Here is a 22976-nt window from a genome sequence, read left to right as displayed (position 1 = left end):
TCTTGTTAAAGAGCTAAGAAATACATTGGATGAATAAGATGCTAGCCTTCTGACCCTGATCTCCCTTACATGCAGGATTTACCTCTCTTAGCCCATTGGTTTTGCTCTTTTCTAGAATATAGAACACAAAGTTGATGATGATGATAGCAGCAGAATAATTGCTACACAAGTTAAACAGATAAGACTATTTTTGTTGCTTTCAGACAGAGAATGGGCTCAGAGATAATGATATAAAACCAAGAATCTCTGAATGGGAAGTGATTCAGGAAGCTGGAGTGAAACTCAAGCCCATGTATGGCCCAGGATACACTGGCATGAAGAACCTGGGAAATAGCTGCTACCTCAATGCTGTCATGCAAGCCATTTTCAGCATCCCAGAGTTCCAAAGAGCGTAAGTAGCTTCAGACTAGTCCCTGCCACTAGCAGCTGCATTCCTCAATCTCTTGTTTGCCTGAGAAAAATGCTATTTTAATTTTTGTCTCAGCTACAATCAAGTCTCAGTTCAGTGGCTGCTTAGAGGATTTAATGATTGTATTGTTCTGTTCTGGAAAACATTAGAACACAAAACTCAATCTGCCTTTAAAATCAGAACTTACCTAGCTTCAGTGGCAGGAAATCACATGCTACCTTGTAAACTCCATTGCTGTCTGTGCTGTTTTGTGTGCATTTGAACATATCTAGGTGTCATCAGTGTCACAATAGGGTTTTTTTTCTATTAGACCATGCCATTATGTAGCTGCAGGAAATCATTCTGTTGCTCCAGTGCCATCTGTGTAAAAAAACTGCACTGGGATAAATAAATTAATATTAATCCATGCTAGTAAAAAGCAATGACCCTTAAAAGGTCTGGCATGCAGATCTGACTAAGAAAAGGGAAACTCTCAGAAGTATTTTTAAATTAAAATTCTTACTAAATTCATGAAAAGGATAGTGCCAGCATATTCTTCCACTGAATAATTAAGAGGGCAAAAGACAACAGAAGAATATGAAGTATTCCTCACCGATCAAAACTGATCAGTCAGAATATGAAATATTCCCAACTGATAAACCTTTGGTATAAAAGGACAGTCTGTGGTTTGAAATGAGATGAGGGGTGCTCTTCCATTCCACAGCAATAGTAGAGTATGTGTGCTGGAAGTAAGGCTTTTAGGTTTTGGAAAGCCTCACAGGTTTTCATGTTCAATTGCCTTCAGGAGAAGAAGAGAAATAAAACTCCTTTTTGTTTACTTTGTTTCCCATATGGAGTACAGTCTGTAGATTCATTAAGTGCCTGCTTTTCTACCTCCAAATATCAAAATGACCTTTCCTAAGGGAGGTTGTTTTCCACAGCATGGTCTTTGGAGTTACCTGGAACATTTAGTATCAACAAAGCAGTGGAGATCTTTGATGAAAGAGGGACCAAGCAGAAAGCAGTTGTATTCTTTTAACATGTCCATACCTACAGAACAAGAGGACACAGTCTCAGGCTGCATCAGGCTAGGTTTAGGCTGGAGGTTAGGAGGAAGTTTTACACAGAGAGAGTGATTGCCCATTGGAATGGGCTGCCCAAGGAGGTGGTGGAGTCACCATCACTGGAGGTGTTCAGGAGGAGACTTGATAGGGCACTTGGTTGCATGGTTTAGTTGGTTGGGTGGTGTTGGATGCTAGGTTGGACACAATGATCTTGAAGGTCTCTTCCAACCTGGTCTGGTCTGGTCTGGTCTATTCTATTCTATTCTATTCTATTCTATTCTACTTAGCCTGTTTTTCAGCCTGTTTTTCCTTCTCAAGGGAAGCAGTGCTCTGATAATTGTGCTACTAAGTGCTTTCATTTATTGTCAGAAGTTAGCCTTTATTTCTCTGAAGAAACTCAGCATAAACTTTTTTTTAAAAATCATTTTTACTTTATTTTATTTTCTTAAATTTATTTACATGTTTTGATCCTGTTACAGATTTGGAATTTATTTGTCAGTGTTGGTTAGGACTAAGAAGTACAGTGGTTCTCAACCCAGCTCTGAGCCAACAGCACCCTGCAGCTATTTGAAGACTGAGAAATGGAGTTTAAATTCCAGACGAGCACCACTATATCCTTTATAGCTAGGTGCTTCTAAGACAGACTTAAATGTCCAGTTCTTAATTTGTTTACCATTTTTCCATGATAGAAGCCTTCACCAGGGGTAGATTAAGTCATTGCTGTATTGCAAAATTTGACTTGCTAGCACAGAGGAAGCCTGGTGATTCATTATGACTGAGAATCTATTAGGATATTCTTCAGTAAATTTGGCTGCACTATTTGAAAGTTTCTGCTTTGTTCTTCTGTCCAGGTATGTGGGAAACCTTCCACGAATATTTGACTACTCTCCTCTTGATCCAACACAAGATTTCAACACTCAGATGTAAGTGTCACTTCTCTACGATTTACTTGATCAAATGAAATAGAATCTAAATAATTTAATGGCAGGATAAAAGAACACCTCTGCTTGGGCTTGAAAATTAAATATGGCACAAGGTAGAATGGGAAGATTTACCTGCTTAGTTGAAGGCAGTGATGTTTCATCAGGGGTTCAGAGACAGTAAACCTTTTTGCTTGGAATAAAAGTGCTTCTTTTCTCTTATTCTCACGCTTGTTTCCATCCCACCGCTTTCTTCCCTACAGGGCTAAATTGGGACATGGCCTCCTTTCAGGCCAATACTCTAAGCCACCCATGAAATCTGAGCTTATTGAACAGGTGATGAAAGAAGAACACAAGGTATTTGACTGAGTTTGTACAGCCTGGTAACTAGGTAAAAGTGATATCCTGAGAAAAGGGAACAGGTGCTGAGCATTGAAGCACATGTGTGGATCAAGCATGGGATGCTTAGCAAGGTGGAATGTGCAGGGTCCTCGTCAGGAACATATTAGTCAGGGGCTATTTGTGCAAAGCATTGGTTCTGCTAATAAAGTATTCTGCTGCTTCAGTGATGAGTGCAAATGTTCACAGACCTTGCAAGTCTTTATCTTCTCTAAGGAATAAAAAAACCAACACCTTCTCTAGAGAGTCTTGAGCATTTGGAAGCAAAATTCCAAATCCTCTTTAAATTTTAGAAAGAAGTATAAAGGAAATGTCTGACAATATTCCACCTGATTTTGGGAGAAGCTACCTAGGTAATGAAAGATTAAGCGGTGCTGGAGGCTTTCATGTAGATGAAAGAGGGATGATGCAGAGCCATGTCCACAGAAACTTTATTCAAGTATTTCATAGTACAGAAATCCAGTAAGAAGTATGCCTGTGCCAGTGGGATCTGTCCTGGAAACACCACAGTATATGTAGGTTTGGATGTAAATTGAAACCCTAATTGCTGGACAGCCTGGAGAGAACAATGTACACATCCTGATTTATAACTAGTCACAAGAGGAGAAGACCTTGGAATCAGCTTTCTCAGAATAGGCATTTCCAGAACAAAGGTACACTGGAGGGAAGGATTGTATAGCTAACATACTAGACACAAAGGAGAGAAGAGCTGGAGGATGAAATAATCTTTTCCCCCATATATATATATAAAAAAATAGAGTATAATTTCTCTGTCATAGTGCTACCAGTGGGAGATTGTATTTTGGTTTTTATTTTTTTCTGTAATTTGCACTAATTTTGCAGTAAAACAGTATCATGAGCCAATTATCTTAGCTAGTATGAGTCTTTAAGAACTCAGTATTGTTGGTTCTGTACTCCTCTTACTCCCTTTGTTCTTCTGCAGTGTGAAATTTGTTTGTTTCTCTTAATGATGCAAAGAGCATGAAGGCATGTGTTGGCATTGTAACATCCACAAAGGTGTTTCTTCTCTTCCTCTCTGTGACTTTTCCTCATTCAGCTGTGAATACATTCATTCTCACAGTTACCAGAGAGCCTCTTTGAATTCTTTGTCCAACAGTCTTTTGGTTTTAACATTAAGGATAATTTCTGACAAAGGCCTGACTGATCTGTTTGTGGCAACAAGGTCAATGGGCACTGCTTGGGTCACTGGTTCACATTTTACCTGTTCTTGCTTGATTTTGTGAAGAAGAAAAGTATTAATAGTTTCAGGGTGAGATGGAAAAGTTTATTTTTGTAAGTTGGAGTAAATTTCCATCTGCCTTTGGAGAGTGAGATTAGTTCAGAGTTTGCCCTTCCGCTGAAACACTAGGGTTTTAGAATAGCCTTTATTTTCCTTAGAGTCATCTAATTAACAGTTGTCTTATGCAAAATGTTAGTTATGGGCACAATTTTATCTACCCAAGAGAATCCGTTATTTTAGGTTTGTTTTCCTTTTCAAACCATCTACCTTGAAACATTTTGTTTAGAGTGATGCTGGAAAAAAATGGACCTAGAATATCTTTGTGTCCCTGCCAGCCTCTGTTACTGTGACCCTGAGCAGCACGTGAAGTCAAACCACAGACTCCACAGATGCAATATTTAGAAATGAAAGGTCAGATAATAACCAATATTGAACATACTGCCTGTGCAAAAGAGCTGTGTTTATGGACAAAGAAACTCTGATATCAGGTTGTAGTTGTATACACAGTAGAAGTCACACATACTTTTGACACAGAATTTGGGGGATAATTTCCATGGGAATATGCATTTTTCCTCTACCTTCATCTATTAGTTGCTCATACAGGAATTTTTCCTTCTGAATCAGAATGCCAAGGAAATTTTGGACAAAGAGCATCTGGTACAGAGTAGTTGGCATGATGTGAATGTCCTGTGTCTCCTGAGTAATTGCTTTGTTTTGGAATAGCAAATGAATCCGGCTTGTTTCCTTTAAAATATATCTACACATCACTGTGACTGGGGAGCAGTGGAACAAGTTCCAACTGACTCCTCACATGAAATGCTGACCTGCTTTCTTGAACACTACATGTGAGTAAAGAATAATGTACTGGAAGTTCAGGGACTTGAACCCCTTGAATAAAGCTACACCTTCATGTTTAGCCCAGCAGCCACCCCTTGCAATGAGAACTTTTTAATGATAGATGCTAGTAGTAGCCATCTACTGGTATTTAACAAGACTTCTGTAGTCCATAAGCTCCCTTTAATGAAGTTGTAGTTACATGCATCAGATGACTTCCTTTTCAAGGAATTCATAGCACAACTTAGGATTTGAAACAGCTTTTATTGCTTTTGTTCTTTGTTGTGTCAAAGACTTGGAGAAAAGAATCAGGTGCAGATATCTTCTCCCTGGGCATAGAAGTCTGTTTTGTCAGTTTAGGGGTGCTGTTTGGGTTTGGTGCCTTCTCCTCAAGAATACTGGTAGACATACAGATAGTATTTTGCCATCTCAGACCTTCAGTATTTTCAAGTGCTGCTCCTTTGTATCTATCAAATAAATGATTAATTTTACTCTTATTCTTTTGCTTCCCCACCCCCACTCCTACATGCAGATAAGTTCTCTTGCTTTCTGGGTCTTTGGTATTCATCCAAAGTTTTTGGGAGTTGTTGCCTGCCAAAGCATTTGTATGAGATCTGCAGTAGTCCAGCACTGTCTATATTTAGCCTAACTGTTTTGCACTGTTGATAAAGAAAGTATGCTGGGTGTTCCATAAATATTCGTGGTATTGTGGAGCCAAAAATTTTCGCCACAGGAGTTTAGTCTGGAAATGACACCAGTTTGCTCAGACCCACTTGAACCTTTAAAAGAGGCTGAAAACCCAAAAGGTCATCAGCTAGGGCTTGATTTTCTGTTTAAAGCTTTGCCATTTCTTCTGTTATTTTCCTTTTCCTTGAAATGTAAAAGGTTTAGAGGACGAGATACAATCCTCTTCTCTAGGCTGTCACACATGGCATGGTTTTTTTTTCCTCTCTCTTCAAATGGCTAAGAAGTGTCTAGGTGGAAAGAAGGCTTGATTCCAAACTCAATGCATTTTACATGAGGTTAAATGTGCCCCCTTGCCACATTCTTGCTTCTGACATAGAAGCCTGGTGTATAGTAATTTGAGCTGGTTTATGTATTTCTCTCCACAGTCCTAGCTTTGATGGAAGGCAGCTGAGGACACTGAAGTGATATATAACCCAAGATTCAGAAATCCCTAGAACATCTATTTGTTCAAGCAATATTGAGATGCTCTTTACAAGAGCCTTTAAAGAGCATCTTAGCCTAATGTGGTTGCTGGTGTACTGCCAGAAGTTGAAAAAGCATCGAAATTGAGAATGTGTTTCCAATTTCAGTGGTTCTAGGAATGCCTTGCCCTGGTGAAACTGTAAATAGAATTTTGCCCTTCTAGTGTGTTTTGTGTGCCTTCCATTTCATGCTGCTTTTTCTGTTTTTATATTGCTATGCCAGCACAACTGTATGAGGAGTGAGCTTTAACTGAGTTTTTAACAACCTCTGACATTTCCTAAAGGCTACCATTTTTCTTGAATTGTCCTGAAAATAATTTGGTCTCATGGAAGGTGAGGGCATATCTGAGTAAAAGACTCTGACCCTTTCAAAACTGTTATTTAAAACACATAATAGCTAGTAGTGTCTTGAGAATGCAATTTGAATGGTTGGGGAGGCTTATTAAAGTGATATAGAGGGTGAGAAAGTCAAAACTAGGACTCTCTTGGAAGGCAGAGATGTTCTAATTTAGCAGGGTAGTTTCCTGTTGATGTAACTGAGTGGCTAAAAACAACATGTTATGTTCCTTAACATGGCCAGTGCCTGCAAACTGTAAATGCATGTCTGTTTATAACAACCTATCTGGAAACACAGCACACAACAGTTGTTCTTAGCATGATTCTGTAGAGATCTTTGTGAGAAAAGCTGCTAGCTGACGTATCAAAGGGCTTCAGTGGCCACATGCTTCTACGTGGAACAGAGGTTTGAAAGGAATGTCAAATGTTAGAGAATAGAATAGAATAGAATAGAATAGAATAGAATAGAATAGACCAGGTTGGAAGAGACTTTCAAGATCATTGCGTCCAACCTATCAACCAATCCAACCCATCTAAACAACTAAATCATGGCACCAAGCACCCCATCAAGTCTCCTCCTGAACACCTCCAATGATGGTGACTCCACCACCTCCCCAAGCAGCCCATTCCAATGGGCAATCACTCTCTCTGTATAGAACTTCTTCCAAACATCCAACCTAAACCTCCCCTGGTGCAGCCTGAGACTGTGTCCTCTTGTTCTGGTGCTGGCTGCCTGGGAGAAGAGACCAACATCCGTCTGTCTACAACCTCCCTTCAAGTAGTTGTAGAGAGCAATAAGGTCACCCCTGAGTCTCCTCCAGGCTAAGCAACCCCAGCTCCCTCAGCCTCTCCTCATAGGGCTTGTGTTCCAAATCCCTCACCAACTTCGTTGCCCTTCTCTGGACACATTCCAGCAAGTCAACATCCTTCCTAAACTGAGGGGCCCAAAAATGGACACAGTACTCAAGGTGTAGTGCAGGCTTTCAGCCTTTCTGAAAATTACTAACCTTTATCAGTCCTTCAGTCCTTAATTTGCAAATACCATAGAAAAATCAGAGTGAATGCTGTAGGAACTATGTCAAAATGTATTTTAAACCCCCCAAACTAGGACCCTTTCCATTTTTCATAAAATGGACAAGCAGCTGAAATTGAAACTATAATTTCACTGGTGGTAGAAATGGGGCATAGGTAGATCTAGTGGGGTGACTTTGGAATATTTGGTCCAGAAATATATTAAAATTCTTTTTTAAAAGGTTTCTCTTTCTTTTGTTTAGCCTCAACACAATGGAATCTCTCCCCGAATGTTTAAAGCTTTTATAAGTAAAGACCACCCAGAATTTTCTTCTAATAGACAACAAGATGCACAGGAGTTTTTCCTACATCTTATAAATCTAGTGGAGGTGAGAAAATCTGAATGACTGCTTCTTCTCCCTGCTTATATTATTAGACTGTGAGAGTAGGACTGTTACATGAGTGGGTTATTTATTTTTTTGGGTTATATTACTTTTAGCCTTGGACTTGTAGAAAAGGGCACTAATTAAAATGCATTTTGGTTTAGAAACACTTGTTTCTTTAACTCTCCTTTCCCTTTGCTTCAGACTCTTGCATCACCACACATAGGGCCAGTGATGCTGCTGCTAACTGCAAGAGATACAGAGAGGTCAAGCATCACTGTGCAGGCTATCAGTTTTATAAACATGTGATTGTCTTGTTAAATTGTTGTTGGTTTATGATTACATGCTATCCATTTGTTTACCATATTGAAGTCTGCCTTGGAATATGAATGAATTTGGTATTATGATTAATCCAAATTTATATCATCATTGGGAGCAAACTAATTACTATGTCCAGTTCTTTTACAAATCCCAGTTGTGCATCACTGAACCATTACAGGAGGAAGGACTCCCTTGCTGGAAGCAAAGAGACTATTTGTCAGTTGAATATTTCTGTATAAAATGTTAGTTCCACTGAGCTCCAGCTCCAAGCTGTGTGTGAAAGGGATCAGTACTGTGAATTTTAATGCTGCCTTTCTGAAAAGGAAATTTTCAAATGCATGCAGTTTTGATTTAAAGTATCTCTTTCTTGTCCATCCTTCTGCACTCCTTCCCCTTTTCCCCAAGAACAGAGGGTGTTTATTCAACATGAAGTTACTCACATTTGCATGCATGATGTTTCACATCCCAAAATGCATGTACTGATTAGAGGGTGGTTAGAAGACATTTTTCTGTTTTTTCCTGATAACAGACATTAGCATGAACAATAGCATGAACAATAAATAGGAGGTATGTTATTTGTATGGCATCTCCATCTGGATAATGAACTACAAGTTGCTTGTTCTGTTTGGGTGCAGACTTGGAGTAGTAGGAGCAATTCTATTTGCTGAAAGGATGCTCCACTTTATTTACCAGGCTTTATTTATAGAATCTTAGAATGGTTTGATTTGAAAGGGGCCTTAAAGATCATCTAGTTCCTACCCCTCTGCCACCTTTCTACCTTCTGTTCACCTTGACTCAGTTGGATTCACTAGCTTACATACTTTGCAAGTTATTATGTGTAGAAGAATACTGCTGTGTATGCAGACACTGTGGGCTTCAGCAGGACTCTCTGTGGGTTCTGCATGCAATACAATGTGAACTGAGCTGCCAGATCTGGGTGCAAGATTGGTGTCGCTGTGCTTGCCATAAACTAACCATCAGCCTTTGGATTCTTTGGTCATTTTTAATGATTGGTTCTGATGCTCCTTTCAGAGGAATCCTGTAGGTTCAGAAAATCCTAGTGACGTTTTCCGGTTCCTGGTGGAAGAACGCACACAATGTTGCCAGTCCAGAAAGGTCCGCTACACAGAGAGGGTAGACTACATCATGCAGTTACCTGTTGCCATGGAAGCAGCAACTAACAAAGGTAAAGAAAGACATTAGTCTATTCACTGGCCTTCTGGTGACGCTCTCAACCATGAGGGAACGAAGTTCTTGCCGTTATGTGGTCTTTTTATATGGATAGAATGGTTCAAGGCCATGTGGCAAATCAAACCAGTGCACTGATCACGGGAAAGGTACTTGGTTTGGTTTTCTTTAAAGGAGATTTTAAGCACATATCACTTTGTAGCTTTACCATTCCTGTTTATGTTTTATGGAAGAAGGATTCTACCTGGACACCCTTGGCAAGTTTTCTGACAGATTTCTTCCCATATTGTTAGAACACCCTTAAGTGTCACCACTCAGCAACATATCACCAAGACTGGTAGCATTTTGTATGATAAAGATGCTAAAGACTTTTTATTTAAAATCTAGATCTGGATTTGGCCCAGGGATGTGCCACACCATTTGTAGTACAATTGAGCTACCATTGCTTGGGTTTTTGTGTGTGTGTGTGTGCCAAAGGATTCAAATGAGATTGGATTTTCTTTGGCTAGGACAGGGAACCAGTATGTGAAAAAAAAATTCTTTATTCTAGAAAGAGTGACTTTTTCATGCATGTGAGGTGCCTGAGAAAGGATACTTGTTTTCAAAGGAGAAAATGACTCAGAAGGCTGGAAGACTTGGAAGCAGGAAGGAGTTACTGGCTAACCTTGGTTGACTCTGCTATCAGTGGTGAAGAGTCTTGAGTACTAGCATCATAAATGCTTGAGGTGGAAGTGAAGGGGACATCACAGGAACACTAGAAGGGGGTTGTGATTCTTACATAATGTCAAAATTTAAAATACTGTAAAGCCAGAAACAACTATTGTGATTATTTGATCAGATCCTTTGAAGTAGCACAAGGTAGGGAATTCCAGCTACTTCTTTTCACCCAACTCCTTGAAATGGACAATATATTTTAAAAAGACAAATTTCAATTGAAAATTTAAATTTTGGAGAATTTCACAGTGTTTGTTCATCAGTTTCAGTGATGATTCTATTCATTAGAAGACAGCATACTTTTTCCAGGGGGTAGCTCAGGAAGTCTGTTAGTTTATTAATTCACTATGTGGTGCTGCACAAGTTGGCTCATGTCAGAACTTTTTCCAGATCGTATCTAGAAAGTCAGATGATGCAGAAATTGTTTTTTCCAAGTGAGATTGAGCTGATCAAGTGGGTAGCTGGTGTTAATAGTAACACTGGATTCTGGTAGTCATGGCAAGGTTTTAATTGCTTGTTGCCCAGTAATTCCAGTTCTGTGTTTTCACCATGAGGAGAAACGTTCAAAAAAGAAATGTGACTGTAACTGTAGCTCCTGACCCTAGTGCAGACAGATTCGCTATCTACTTAAAGCCATGTAAAGATTTTCTTGTTAAGTAAGTTACTGCATTTCTGAGACTTTAAACAATGAGACCAATGAGGGACATCATAACCATGACAATATTCATTTAGCTTTTGGTGTCATGTGTACTTCTTAGATGAATTAATTGCCTATGAATTGAAGAGGAGAGAAGCAGAAGCTGCAGGAAGACCTCCACCAGAGCTTGTCCGTGCCAAGATCCCATTTAGTGCATGTCTGCAGGCCTTTTCAGAACCCAGCAATGTAGAGGATTTCTGGAGCAGTGCCCTTCAAGCAAAATCTGCAGGAGTTAAGTAAGTGTCTGGCTGCCTATTAAAAGCCTATATGGTAATACTCTGTGCTTATCTTGCTATCTGGCAGTGTTGCAGAGCGGGTTTTGATGTTGTGTTAGTGTTGTGTAGATCGAGCCTGATGACAGTTGTAATGACCCTTTACAAATGAGTCTTAACCATCAAACTCCAAGATGCAGTCTGATTGCTAAGAGCTTGAAGTTTAACTGCTTATAGCTTAATCTTCTGTTAAAATTTGGATCCTATGTATCAGCTAGTGATAGACCTCTGTAATGTGTGGTAGAAAATACAGTCTGGATCTCTGTGCTTGGTCCCTTTATTTGACTAAAAATGCTGAAGGGCCTTCTGTGGCATCAAAACAGGGTGAAGCAAACAAAAGTTTGTCCCCTCTGAGAAAGTCCTTTAGATGGAAGGTTTTGCACTTCTGAAGTGCTATGCTGGAAACTCTTCACTGTGTTATTCTGTTTTATGTTATTTGTTGTTTGTTCTGGATTTCAACCCATCTTTCATATGTGCTACAGTGTTTGGTTGCATCTGTTAAGTTTGCTGTCATTTACAGGGGGCCCACAGTACAAGATGGACATCTGAAAGAAGGAACCCATATTGTGTGTTCATAATCAGATAGATGAAAGAACCAAAAAGGCATTGAGGAGAAGCAGAATAGCAGGTGGAGATCAGTAGTATTTTCAGGGGCAGTGTTTCTTGCTGAGAACAAGAGCCAGTCTCTTATCCGGTTCCATTTATATGTCAGCAGCAAGGAGTGGTTGAAAATTGGCCTCTGCAACTGGTTTGCTGTGGCTAGTTACCTTCTAATTTTAGCTCACTTAACATATCAATGACTCATCGCTGTCTTAGCATGAAGTTTCACTGACATTGGCTTGCAAATGGGGAGAGGAGGGCACATGGTGGAGAGAAAAGCAGCAGAAATCTAAAGGGGTTTCGTATTAACTGTGAACGAGTTTGAAGAACATTCTAGTCTTTAAATAGATCCAGGACTAATTTGTAATTTATCTGTTCTTCATTCCCTAGACCTCTAAAAGCATTGCAAGGTGAAGAGCAATTTGCTATTTAAAATTCAAAAGTTTTGTGCTGCAAGTGATAAAGTTACTAAGATTGCAAGGTGGTGTGAATAAGAATTTAGAAAGTAGTTTAAAGTATGGCAGGAAGGCCTTATATTTATGAGGTATTTACTGTATTTAACCCAAAATTAGGTGAATTGGAAGAAAGGGTAGTGTGTGTGAACGGCAGATAAAGGGAAGGATGCAGGCATTAAAATGTAGGGAAAATGGGAGCATGGAGAAGGAGAATGGTGGTACACAGAATGTTGCACTGTGTTTAACTTTTCACTAAATGGGCAAATATCAGGGATCCCTTTATATCAAGAGTCATCCTGTACTTTGATAAATACAATCATATAGGGTTTTTTACAGAGCACTTTTATGTGAAAGACTATAAGTGATAGTTTTGTATTTTCATCTTTGCTTAATGAAATGCTTTTTAAGTGGACTGATACTTCATGGGCAATGCTACTGTTGCTAGAAGATTTAATCATTACTCTATTCTGCCCAAGATGTTCAGTCCATGCCCTGAAGGTATAGCCAATATGTCATTCAAAATTTATTTCCTGACATTCAGCTTCAGAACAACTTGACTAAGCAAGTTTAATATCAATTGCAGTTGTTTGGTAGAATATTCCTACAAGCTGAGTTGTCTGCAAGGGTATATGCATTCATACTCAGGGTATGAGTGCATAAAAAGCTACTACTATACATCTCCACTGAATTTAAACCTTTTTGTGAAATATGTTTATGAAATCCATCACTGCTGATCTCACTCAGGGTTAAAATAACTCATCTCAGGGCATATGAAGTACTGAAATCTATGCTGCTTGTGATTTTGATGCCTGTTTCTGTGAATTGTATTCCTCGTGCTTCCCAGGACTTCTCGTTTCGCTTCGTTTCCTGAGTACTTAGTGGTGCAAATAAAGAAATTCACCTTTGGCCTTGACTGGATCCCCAAAAAGCTTGGTAGGTGCCTTTTATACTCTTCTTTTTCTCATTCTATTCAAGATAATCTCTAAGGTCTATGTAGGAATGGTTATAATGAGCATGACTTCACTGTCAAGTTTATACTGTGAAGATCCTAGCTGAGTCTTCTTTTTATGACAAACCAATCCATTAGGTCTACAGTGTTGAAATAGTGCTTTAGTGTTCCAGATATGTCAAATAACTGTTTTCAGAAGGAGAATCCTGGCTGTGTTTGTACCTTGAGAACCAGAAGTCCCTCTCTGAAGGGCTAGGTTGCAGCATGAGGTAATGTTGCTGGCTTTTTTGGCTTAGCCTGTTTCTCTGCTTTTGTAGATGTTTCTGTAGACATGCCAGATTTCCTAGACATCAGCCACCTTCGGGCCAGGGGCCTCCAGCCAGGAGAAGAGGAACTTCCAGACATTGCTCCTCCCATTATCATTCCTGATGACCCAAAAGGTATTTACTGACCTCTCTCCTGATTCTCCGCTGTATTTCCCTTTCCCTCTAGCACATACTAAGATAGATCCCTTTGATCCTCACCTTTTGGTGCTATGAACTAAAAAGCAGTTCTGTGCTGCTGTAGTTGAAGACTGTTACAACACCCCACAGCCTTTCTATACATCTCCAGTAGACAACCCTAACTCTTCCAGCTTTTCTGCTGTGATGTTTCTGGGGTTTATGATTGATGGTTTTGCTCTAACTATATAATTATTTTAAAATAATTAATATTTTTATGAAATTGCTGTGCCCAAAGATAGACATCATATTTTGTGAAACAGATTGTTTCACTTGATTTACTGGCTTGTACTTAACCCTGCTGTGTGGTGGTTGCCTCTTTTGCAACAGTGTAGTGCTGCTTGGTGGAGCAGCTTGTGTTGCTTTATGATCTCTTCATCTTTACCAGCAGAATTGATCCATGTCTTCCATGTACATGGATGATTATCCTTACCTGAGGAGGATGTCCTCAACATTATTGAATGTTCATTGGTATCTAGGACTTAAATTGATAGAGAAGTGCATGATAACCTTACATTTAGGAAGGTTAGCTACAGTAAATTTGCTGACGACACCAAGCTGGGCGCAGGAGTTGATCTGCTGGAGGATAGAGAGGCTCTGCAGAGGGACCTCGACAGGCTGGGCAGATGGGCAGAGTCCAACGGCATGAGATTTAACACATCCAAGTGCCGGGTTCTGCACATTGGCCACAGCAACCCCATGCAGAGCTACAGGCTGGGGTCAGAGTGGCTGGAGAGCAGTCAGGCTGAGAGGGACCTGGGGGTGCTGGTCGATGGTAGACTGAACATGAGCCTGCAGTGTGCCCAGGCAGCTAAGAGGGCCAATGGCATCCTGGCCTGCATCAGGAACAGTGTGGCCAGCAGGAGCAGGGAGGTCATTCTGCCCCTGTACACTGCACTGGTTAGGCCGCACCTCGAGTACTGTGTCCAGTTCTGGGCCCCTCAGTTTAGGAAGGATGTTGACTTGCTGGAACGAGTCCAGAGAAGAGCAACAAAGTTGGTGAGGGGTTTGGAACATAAGCCCTACGAGGAGAGGCTGAGGGAGCTGGGGTTGCTTAGCCTGGAGAAGAGGAGACTCAGGGGTGACCTTATTACTCTCTACAACTACCTGAAGGGAGGTTGTAGACAGACGGATGTTGGTCTCTTCTCCCAGGCAAGCAGTACCAGAACAAGAGGACACAGTCTCAGGCTGCGCCAGGGGAGATTCAGGCTGGATGTTAGAAAAAAGTTCTATACAGAAAGAGTGATTGCCCATTGGAATGGGCTGCCTGGGGAGGTGGTGGAGTCACCATCACTGGAGGTTTTTAGGAGAAGACTTGACGGGGTGCTTGGTGCTGTGGGTTAGTTGCTTGGGCGGTGTTGGATTGGTTGATGGGTTGGACGCGATGATCTTGAAGGTCTCTTCCAACCTGGTTTATTCTATGTATTCTATGTATTCTATGTGGAGAGCATCTTCTGTCTGTTCATTGACAGTGCGTGTTCATGAGTAGAGTAACTGTGCCCTTCCCAGGGCCTGGTGGGAAGGATTTGCTCTCAGACCCCTTCACTGAGCAGGTGTCAAAACACAGGTGTCACATGTTGGATAGAGCATTAATCTGCTAGCTTCTTACCTTTGCATAAGAGATGTTACTAAACTGCTGTTGTCTTTTGAGCGCTTCTGGACTAAATGTTTTCTAAAACTTGGTGATAAAGTAGTCAGTTCTCCCTTATCCATAAGTTCCTTACAAAGGCCTATTGTTTTTTTATCCTCTGCTCAATGGGCTGATCTAGTTTCAGCATAAATGCATGAGGGATGGTACTTTATGACAAAACAGATTCTGACTCAGGTTGGTTTAGGTCAGCCACCAGCTCTGTTTCCTACTGGTTTATAAGGCCAGTAACACTTTGCTCAAGAGCTGTGTTAGGGAAATTACTGGGTAGCTACGTCCCTGATCTAAGTCATGGCAAAAAACATCAGGAATATAAGGATGAACATGCTCTGCCTGTATGAAATCAAATGTTTCTGTGACTTTATGGAATTGTTTCTCCCATAGGTATCTACTTAGCTTTCACACAAGTCTTTTTCTCTCTTTATTTCTTACCTTAATTTTTCAGATCGTATGACAAACCATTTTGTGGAGGGTATGTATCTTATTGCTCTGAGACTGGTTATTTCAGCTGCTTAAACTGCTCTGCTTTTTGCTCAGATGATGGCTTCTCTGTCCTCAGAGGTGCATGAAGTACTGTCCTGCATGCTTCCAAAGAACAGCTGATTTCTGTACATGTTCAGTGTTTACTTCTGGATGTAAAAGACTCTTTAGGAGTCTGTGGTAGCATCAAAGTGCCTGCAATATGAGTTGCAAGTCTATCTGCTGCTCATGAGCAGAATCTGGGGGGTCACAGCTGCTTGACCCTTGCTCTCCCGGGACTCTGATCTCAACTGAAGCTGTTGGGCCATGTCATTCAGAGACAAAACACAACTGGAGATTGCAAGATCCAGCAGCTGCTGCTTCTCTCACCTGCAAGATCCTGCCTTTAAGAGGTGTGTTTGCTTTTGGCTGCCATCTGTAGCTGAGCTCAACTCCTAATTCTTTGCATCTTGAAATTCAGTAGTAGGTTTTTAAGTCCTGTAGGAAGTCATTGAGGTTTAAGGATCTGTGTAGATTGTTGAGACAAAAGATTACCAGTAATCTGTAACAGCTACCATAATGCTTTGTACAAGGCTGTTTCACAATAAACCCATGCTCATTGGAATACTAAAACAACTCAAAGCAATATGTCTTGTAATACATGGCACCTTGAACAACAAGAAGAAATACAATGCAACAGATATTTTAGAAGGTCCTATCTTGCAGCTCTAGATATTGATGACTCTTCAGTTATGCAGCTGGCAGAGATGGGTTTCCCTTTGGAAGCGTGTCGGAAAGCTGTCTACTATACAGGCAACTTGGGTGCTGAAGTCGCTTTCAACTGGATCATTGCACACATGGAAGAACCAGGTCAGTGACTGGAAGGTGTAAGCTCAATTCAGCTCCTGGTTGTGTAGTGTGGCAGTCAGAGATTTTGTCTGACAAAGAAACAATGCCCCCCTTCCCTATCCCAGGAAATCTGGAGGTGTGAGTGAGTTTTCCTAAGCTGCCTTTAGGATATGCAGACCTTGACCATTACATGGCATCTTCTGCCCAGAAGATGACAATAAGCCTAAGTTACACCAGAAGCATACTCTTCTATATTCACTGATGGTGTGGACCAGCTCTCTGTTTTCCACCCTTTGGCTAGGTCCATGCTGCTAAGGGGGAAGCTGACTTGTGATCAAGTGTAAGTACAAAGAATCCTGCGGTCCAGATGCTTTTCTTACATATCGGCCTTCTCTAGCTCAAGCTGGGGCATTCATGCTGTACTTGAAACTTGGGCTGTCTACTGATGGATGGGGCTTCTAGATGTTCTTCACTTTTTGTGTTTCATCTGTGCAAAGTCTGGACTCATGACTCAGCACTGAGTATATCTGAGCACGCCCTTGCCAGGATACTCCAGAGTTGGTTGAGTTTGCACTTCCCTGTGGGCTTTTGTGTTGCTTGTGTAACTGGGGAATGAGTTTCACTTGGGCTTAGCTGACATATTTCAGTTATGGGATCAATTAATTTTACATATACACGTGTTTCAGCTAGGCTGTCTACTATTCTGGTGCCATCATTGCTTCCATACCAATCTTTGCTTCTTGCAGCTGTTTCACATCTCTGATGTGTCAAGTCAAGTTGTTCCAGCCTACTCAGTATGAGTTTTTTCCACCTAGATACTTTGTAATGTGCATGTTCCTGTTGTTTTTAAGTCCCAGCTGGGCCAGCAAAATGAACATACATTGATTTCAGTACTGCTTTTGAGGTCCTGTTCGGTTTTTGTTTGTGTTTGTTGTTGACTTTCCAGTTTCCTGGGGTAAAAGAAAGAACCGACAGATGTTTGTTTGTTCCAGATTTTGCTGAGCCACTGGTCATTCCAGCATTTGGAGAAGTTGCTTCCAGTGGAGCAGCTGCATTTGGAGATGTTGGGCTAGATAACCAACCTCCTGAAGAGACTGTTGCAATTATCATTTCCATGGGCTTCCACAGAAATCTAGCAATTCAAGCCCTGAAAGCAACAGTGAGTTCCCTGCGCTATTGATAGCACTTGGGTTTTGTTTTGTGTTGTGTGCTTTGTACCTGTGCCTGCTTAGGTACCTTTGAAACATGCATATAGAAATTCAGTTGGGTGATGCAGATAGAATATTCTGGCAAAGTATGGGATGCCTGATTTGTCTGGGTTGAAGTGGGGAAGATGGTTTGTGTGTCTCACATTAATGTTTAAGTGTGGAGGAATGTGAGGAAAATGTAGTTTTTTTTTACCATCTGTTGAGAAACAACCTGGATGCCTGAAGGCTATGCATCTTCAAGAAAAGAACTTGAGGGCCATGGGGATTAGTTGTGGGAGGATTTCTTTCCCATCTGTCAAGCTTCTGCAGAATGCTTGTTGAGTTCTGTTTTCCATGGAGGTAGATGATGTATTTTACACAGGTTTTAAGTGCTGTCAAACGTGATCCTTGCCCTGTGACTGATGAATGGTAGCAGGCTATGAGAGAATGTATCGAAGGCTGTTCTTTTGCTTGCTTGACTTCCAGAACAATAATTTGGAGCGTGCGCTGGAATGGATCTTCAGCCACCCTGAACTCGAGGAGGAAAGTGAGCCTGCTTTGGACATGGTGGATATGGAGAACAATGCTAATGCCAACATCCTTGCAGAGACAGGGCCAGAGGGACCCAGGATCAAAGACGGGTCTGGAAGTAAGTTCTCTTTCAGCTTAGAACTGGCTGTCATATTATCACACCTACACCAGTCACAGAACTCCTTTCTGTTTTGAAAGTAGCTGTCGTGGGTTTTATGGGTGCAGGCAATTGACATGATCCAGGAAACTTACTTCCAATCTTGCTTTTGGGGTTGGCTCCATCTCTGTGAGGCTGCTAAGTTCTGTGGGCTGTGTTTGCTGAGAAGACACTTTCCCTGGACTCACTGAGTAACCTGAGTCTAAGTTTCTTGTTGCCACAGCGTGTAAGTTTCTCCTGGCCTAGCTTTACTTGCCATGTTGTTGCTGTAAGATAAAAAAAGCAAAGCCAAACTAGAATGTTTAAATCCTCCCAGGCTGAGCATCCTAACAATAATGCTGCTGCTGCTACAGACCACCTGAGTGTCTGTCCTCCTGTGGTCTGGTGGAAGATTTGGTAATCTCTTCAACCATTCTAAATATGGCAGGTAGAGTTGATGTGCTGCATTTACTGCTTTGCTATCTTCTTTTATTATTATTATTATTATTATTATTATTATTATTATTATTATTATTATTATTATTTGTTTGGAGAGCCTCACTCATACTGCTGCTAAATAAACCACAAGATGGAGCTCACACACAGCATTCAAAGTTGTGAAGTAGGCAAAGAACCTATTTTTAAGTGTAAAAGCATTAGTGGTTCTAAAATAAGGATATCATATAACGTTTTTTGAAGGGTCTTTAGTAACCACTTCTGATAACTGTGGTGTGTTCTCAATTTCTACCTCTGTAACATCATTAAAAAAAATATTAACAGCCAATCTGACTTCTGTTTCTGTGATTGCTATTATTACATAAGAACATTAATTTCTTTGTTTCTAACATTATAAAGACCAATCTCAAGTCTCTTGGAGACTTGGGAAACATTGGTTTTCTTTAGGTTAAATAAAACAAAAACCAAACCAAAATTAGACCAAACAAACAAACAAACAGATTTGGAATAATTTTTTTTGGTGGTACTTAGCCTTTATAGACTGAGACCATTTACTGAGTGCCTGAAATCCTGATAACCAACACGATACTGTAAAATGGTTCCAGAAAGCCCTCTCCACCAAAATCCAGGCCCCTGTCTTTATGCAGTATCCTGAAAGAAGGTACCTTTTTACTTCTGGTGGTAATTTGGGTGAATGGCATGAATGGAAGGAGAGCTGGAACCAATGCTGAGTTCTCCAGAGACATGGAAATGATCCTTGTATTAACAGAAGAGATTTCTTTCTTGTTCTGTCTGTTATGGGCTGCTGAAATGAAAAAATGCTGGGGTTTGTTTGATTTATGTGGAATCTGAGATCACAGTTACAGCTAATTTGTGTGCAGAATGAACTTTCTATCTGTCATTTCCTATGGTGCTCTCTGTGAACTGGGAGTGAATCTGCTGTTTCCCCTTTCCTAGAAGGGGCTGTGATCACAGCCCTGCTGTATGTGCACATATCTGTGGGTTTGATTTGGATTGCTTTACTGTTTGACAGTAAATCTGCTCACTAGTTAAAGTGAGAATATGCTGCAGTGTTAACAGAAACTGTGTTTGGGGAAGCAGAGTCTGAGTTAGGAGTGCTTAGCTGCTTCTCCAGCATCAGAAAGAAAGTTTCCTCTGGAGTCACACGGCAACTTTAGCAATAAAAGACGTAACAGTCCCATTTATACTTCTTAAACAGGATATGAGCTGTTTGGATTCATCAGCCACATGGGAACATCCACAATGAGTGGCCACTATGTTTGTCATCTCAAAAAAGAAGGGAGGTGAGTGGAATTTGGGCAAGCCAGGGAACAACAAACAAATGTGTTCTTTGAAGCATGTATCTGTACTGAGCAGGGTGTGTGTTCATGGCAGACACACACACCTTGTTGCCATGTGCTTAATTCTCACCAAATGATTATGGCTTCTATATATGATAAGCCAGTTCTGATGCCACTGAAGCCTGTGGTGGAATGTACCACTGACTCTCCTGTGCTTGCTGTTCCATATCTGTTTGTTTTGGGTCATCAGTTCAGTGTCTGGCTTTGTTTGAACTTCTCCCAACTTCCTTTTATACCACATCAACAGAAACTCATCAAAGTCTGGGCTGATACTGTAGATTGCTAACACTGCAGTACTGATCTTGGCTGTGATATTGCTATGCTCCTGTTATTTGGCACTGGTAATCCCTGATTTTCCTTCATTTGAACTGTAACTACACATTCCTCTACGCATTCTTATTCTTTTTTGGTTCCTGACTGCCAAGAAACCTGCTTTGGCTGTTTCTCTGATCTTTTGTTCTTGCTGCAATGTCTAATTTGAGATTTTAAACTCTTTGAAGTTTGGGTCTGAGGAGTCCTTGATAAACCTGTGATGATTTCTATGCACATGAATGTAATCAATTTTGTTTTCATTTCAGATGGGTGATCTACAATGACCTTAGAGTCTGTGCCTCAGAACGACCTCCCAAAGACCTTGGCTACATTTATTTTTACCACAGGATACCAAGTTAGGCCTCAAATCTATTACCTGGCCTTAAGAAGCCATAAGCCTTTTTAAGCTGCCTGAACAGAAGCGTACAACAAAAATCTAAACCAAACAAAAGACCCCTAACTCTTGGACTGCCAAAAAGCAAAGGAAAACGTGAGATATTTATAGTCTATTTAAAAACAGTCATTTGATGCCGCCTTAAGTGTTAGAGGGAAATTTCTATTAGGTGATGTATAGTATGTTGTTTTAAATTTATACACCTTCAAGGATACCTTAAGACCATGCAGAGTATTGGTACAGTTTGCAGCTAGTATGTGGAGGAAACACAAGGTTCACAATTGAACAAAAATAGCTCAATTCAGGCCAGCTCCTGCTTGTTCCATCCACGCTTCCATTGCAGAACACAAAGAAATAATTACGCCATTGGTAATTGGTAAGAGAGAGCCAGAGTCCAGGCCACTTAGAGGAGTCATATCATGTATAAAGTTGGAGTGAGAGGGTCTGTGAGTGTTTTTTTCAAAGCAGAATGTCTTATTTGGGAGATTTCCTGGTACAATGAGAAAAGCCATCTAAAGCTATCTGTTGGAAATCAGTTTTACAGTGTTTTGGTTTGCTGTTTTGATGCATAAGCCTAAGAAACTACTGGGTGTGGAAGCAGCTTCCTGTCAGTGCCCAGTACATTTTCTGCCAAAGAGAAGCAGTACATCTTATTTTTGCAGACATAAGTTTCTTCATCTTCTCTGGAATATTTGTTTTCACAGAATTGTCAGGGTTGGAAGTGACCTCAAAGATCATCTAGTTACAATCCCCTGCCATGGACGCCTCACACTAGATTAGATTGCTCACAGCCACATCCAGCCTGGCCTTAAAAACTTCCAGAGATGAGGCTTCTACCACCTCCCTGGGAAACCTGTTCCAGTGTCTCATTACCCTCATGGTGAAGAACTTTTTCCCTATATCCAATCTGAATCTACCCACTTCTAGTTTGGCATATTCTTCCAACAGATTCAGGATTACAGATGGCTAAAAGAAGCAGACTTTCTGACTAAAATTAATGCATCCTCTCAGGAAAGGGAAGGTTGTTATTCAAATCATATTTTCTAAGGGAGGAGGTAAAAAAGGGGTTAATATCCCATTATATTTATTGCAGGGCAATTTGCATCTATACCTCTTACATTCCAGCTGAATTCAAATCCCTGACAAAATACAGTGCAGTTCTGCTTTCTGCCAAAGGTGGCTTAAATATTTAGTTCCATCCATGAGAAAGTGTTTAGTAAAATTGCCTATTTATTGGTTTGCCCCTCTCTCCTTCCTACCTTTGAAAAACCCAACCAAAATGCAACAACAAAATCCCCACCTTGAAATGATGTTTCATCTTTCTTTCAACTAATAACCTGATCTCTTCAACAGACACCTTCTAAAAGGGGTTTTGTGTCTCTGGCAGGGATGAAGGGGTGAGTAGTAGGAGCTGGCCTTTCCTGTCTTTTTAAGTGTTATTTCAGTTTGTGTCACAGGCAAGAATATCTGTGGGGGGAGGTTTAAATTGCATTTGAAAGCAACTAATTCTAGAAAAAATACAGTGGTGAGTGTGAAATCTTTCATGATTCCAAAAAACCCCCAAAGGTTCCGTGTTGGCCACTGTTTAGTGACTGCTGCCTCACTATAATCTCACAGAGCCCCCAAAATAAACTGAAACAGTGGGGAAAAAAAATACAAAGAAGAAAATCTCCTTTTAGAGTGCAAGAGAGGCAGGGAGGTGTAATTACACTTTCTCTGCAGTCACTGCCTGCAAGTTTAATAGCAAAATTCAGGCAGCTACACACTACAGAAGAGAACCTAAATTAGAAATCTGGTTATGAGCAGGGCATTTTATTATTATTTGTTTTTTCCTCCAGCGTTTGGGGAAAAGAAGTTTTCCCTCTGGTGATGTAGCCTCAATCAGTTTTTGATGTTAAAAGATTATGAGTGACTGTTCTAGTGCAATAATTAAGTAGGGTGTAAATGGTGCCTAATTGCTGGGAAAGCTTCCTGCACTTAGTGCTCTTACTGACACAAAAGAACAGTGTCCTGGCACATTAGTAAGTGGCTTCTGTGAGATTCAGCTGCCTTGTAATTATTGAGCCACCGGTTCAGGACAAAACAGAAGCTGCCAGTAATTATTTTTCCTTCTTCCAGGTTCTGAGTACTTTTGTATTTCACCAGAAAAAAACACCAAAACAAA

At 40.6% G+C, this 22976-nt stretch overlaps 1 protein-coding gene across 1 annotated transcript in view; it reads left to right on the top strand.

Annotated features, from left to right (window-relative positions):
- Nucleotides 1-21116, top strand: part of USP13 (ubiquitin specific peptidase 13) — a 50749-nt gene extending 29633 nt beyond the window's left edge. The window contains exons 8-21 of the mRNA XM_054166785.1: nt 204-391; nt 2304-2375; nt 2636-2729; nt 7664-7789; nt 9137-9290; nt 10765-10939; nt 12875-12963; nt 13297-13419; nt 15573-15599; nt 16313-16456; nt 17428-17594; nt 18109-18271; nt 19965-20049; nt 20685-21116. Coding sequence (XP_054022760.1) covers nt 204-391; nt 2304-2375; nt 2636-2729; nt 7664-7789; nt 9137-9290; nt 10765-10939; nt 12875-12963; nt 13297-13419; nt 15573-15599; nt 16313-16456; nt 17428-17594; nt 18109-18271; nt 19965-20049; nt 20685-20778 — 1701 coding nt within the window. The 3' untranslated portion in view covers nt 20779-21116. The remainder of the gene's footprint in view (nt 1-203; nt 392-2303; nt 2376-2635; nt 2730-7663; nt 7790-9136; nt 9291-10764; nt 10940-12874; nt 12964-13296; nt 13420-15572; nt 15600-16312; nt 16457-17427; nt 17595-18108; nt 18272-19964; nt 20050-20684) is intronic.
- The last annotated feature ends 1860 nt before the right edge of the window (nt 21117-22976 follow it).

This window comes from Dryobates pubescens, chromosome 13 (genome assembly GCF_014839835.1).
Source record: "Dryobates pubescens isolate bDryPub1 chromosome 13, bDryPub1.pri, whole genome shotgun sequence".
Classification (NCBI taxonomy): domain Eukaryota; kingdom Metazoa; phylum Chordata; class Aves; order Piciformes; family Picidae; genus Dryobates; species Dryobates pubescens.
The sequence above is the reverse complement of the archived record's forward strand: the minus strand, read 5'-3'. Positions and strand labels throughout refer to the sequence as shown.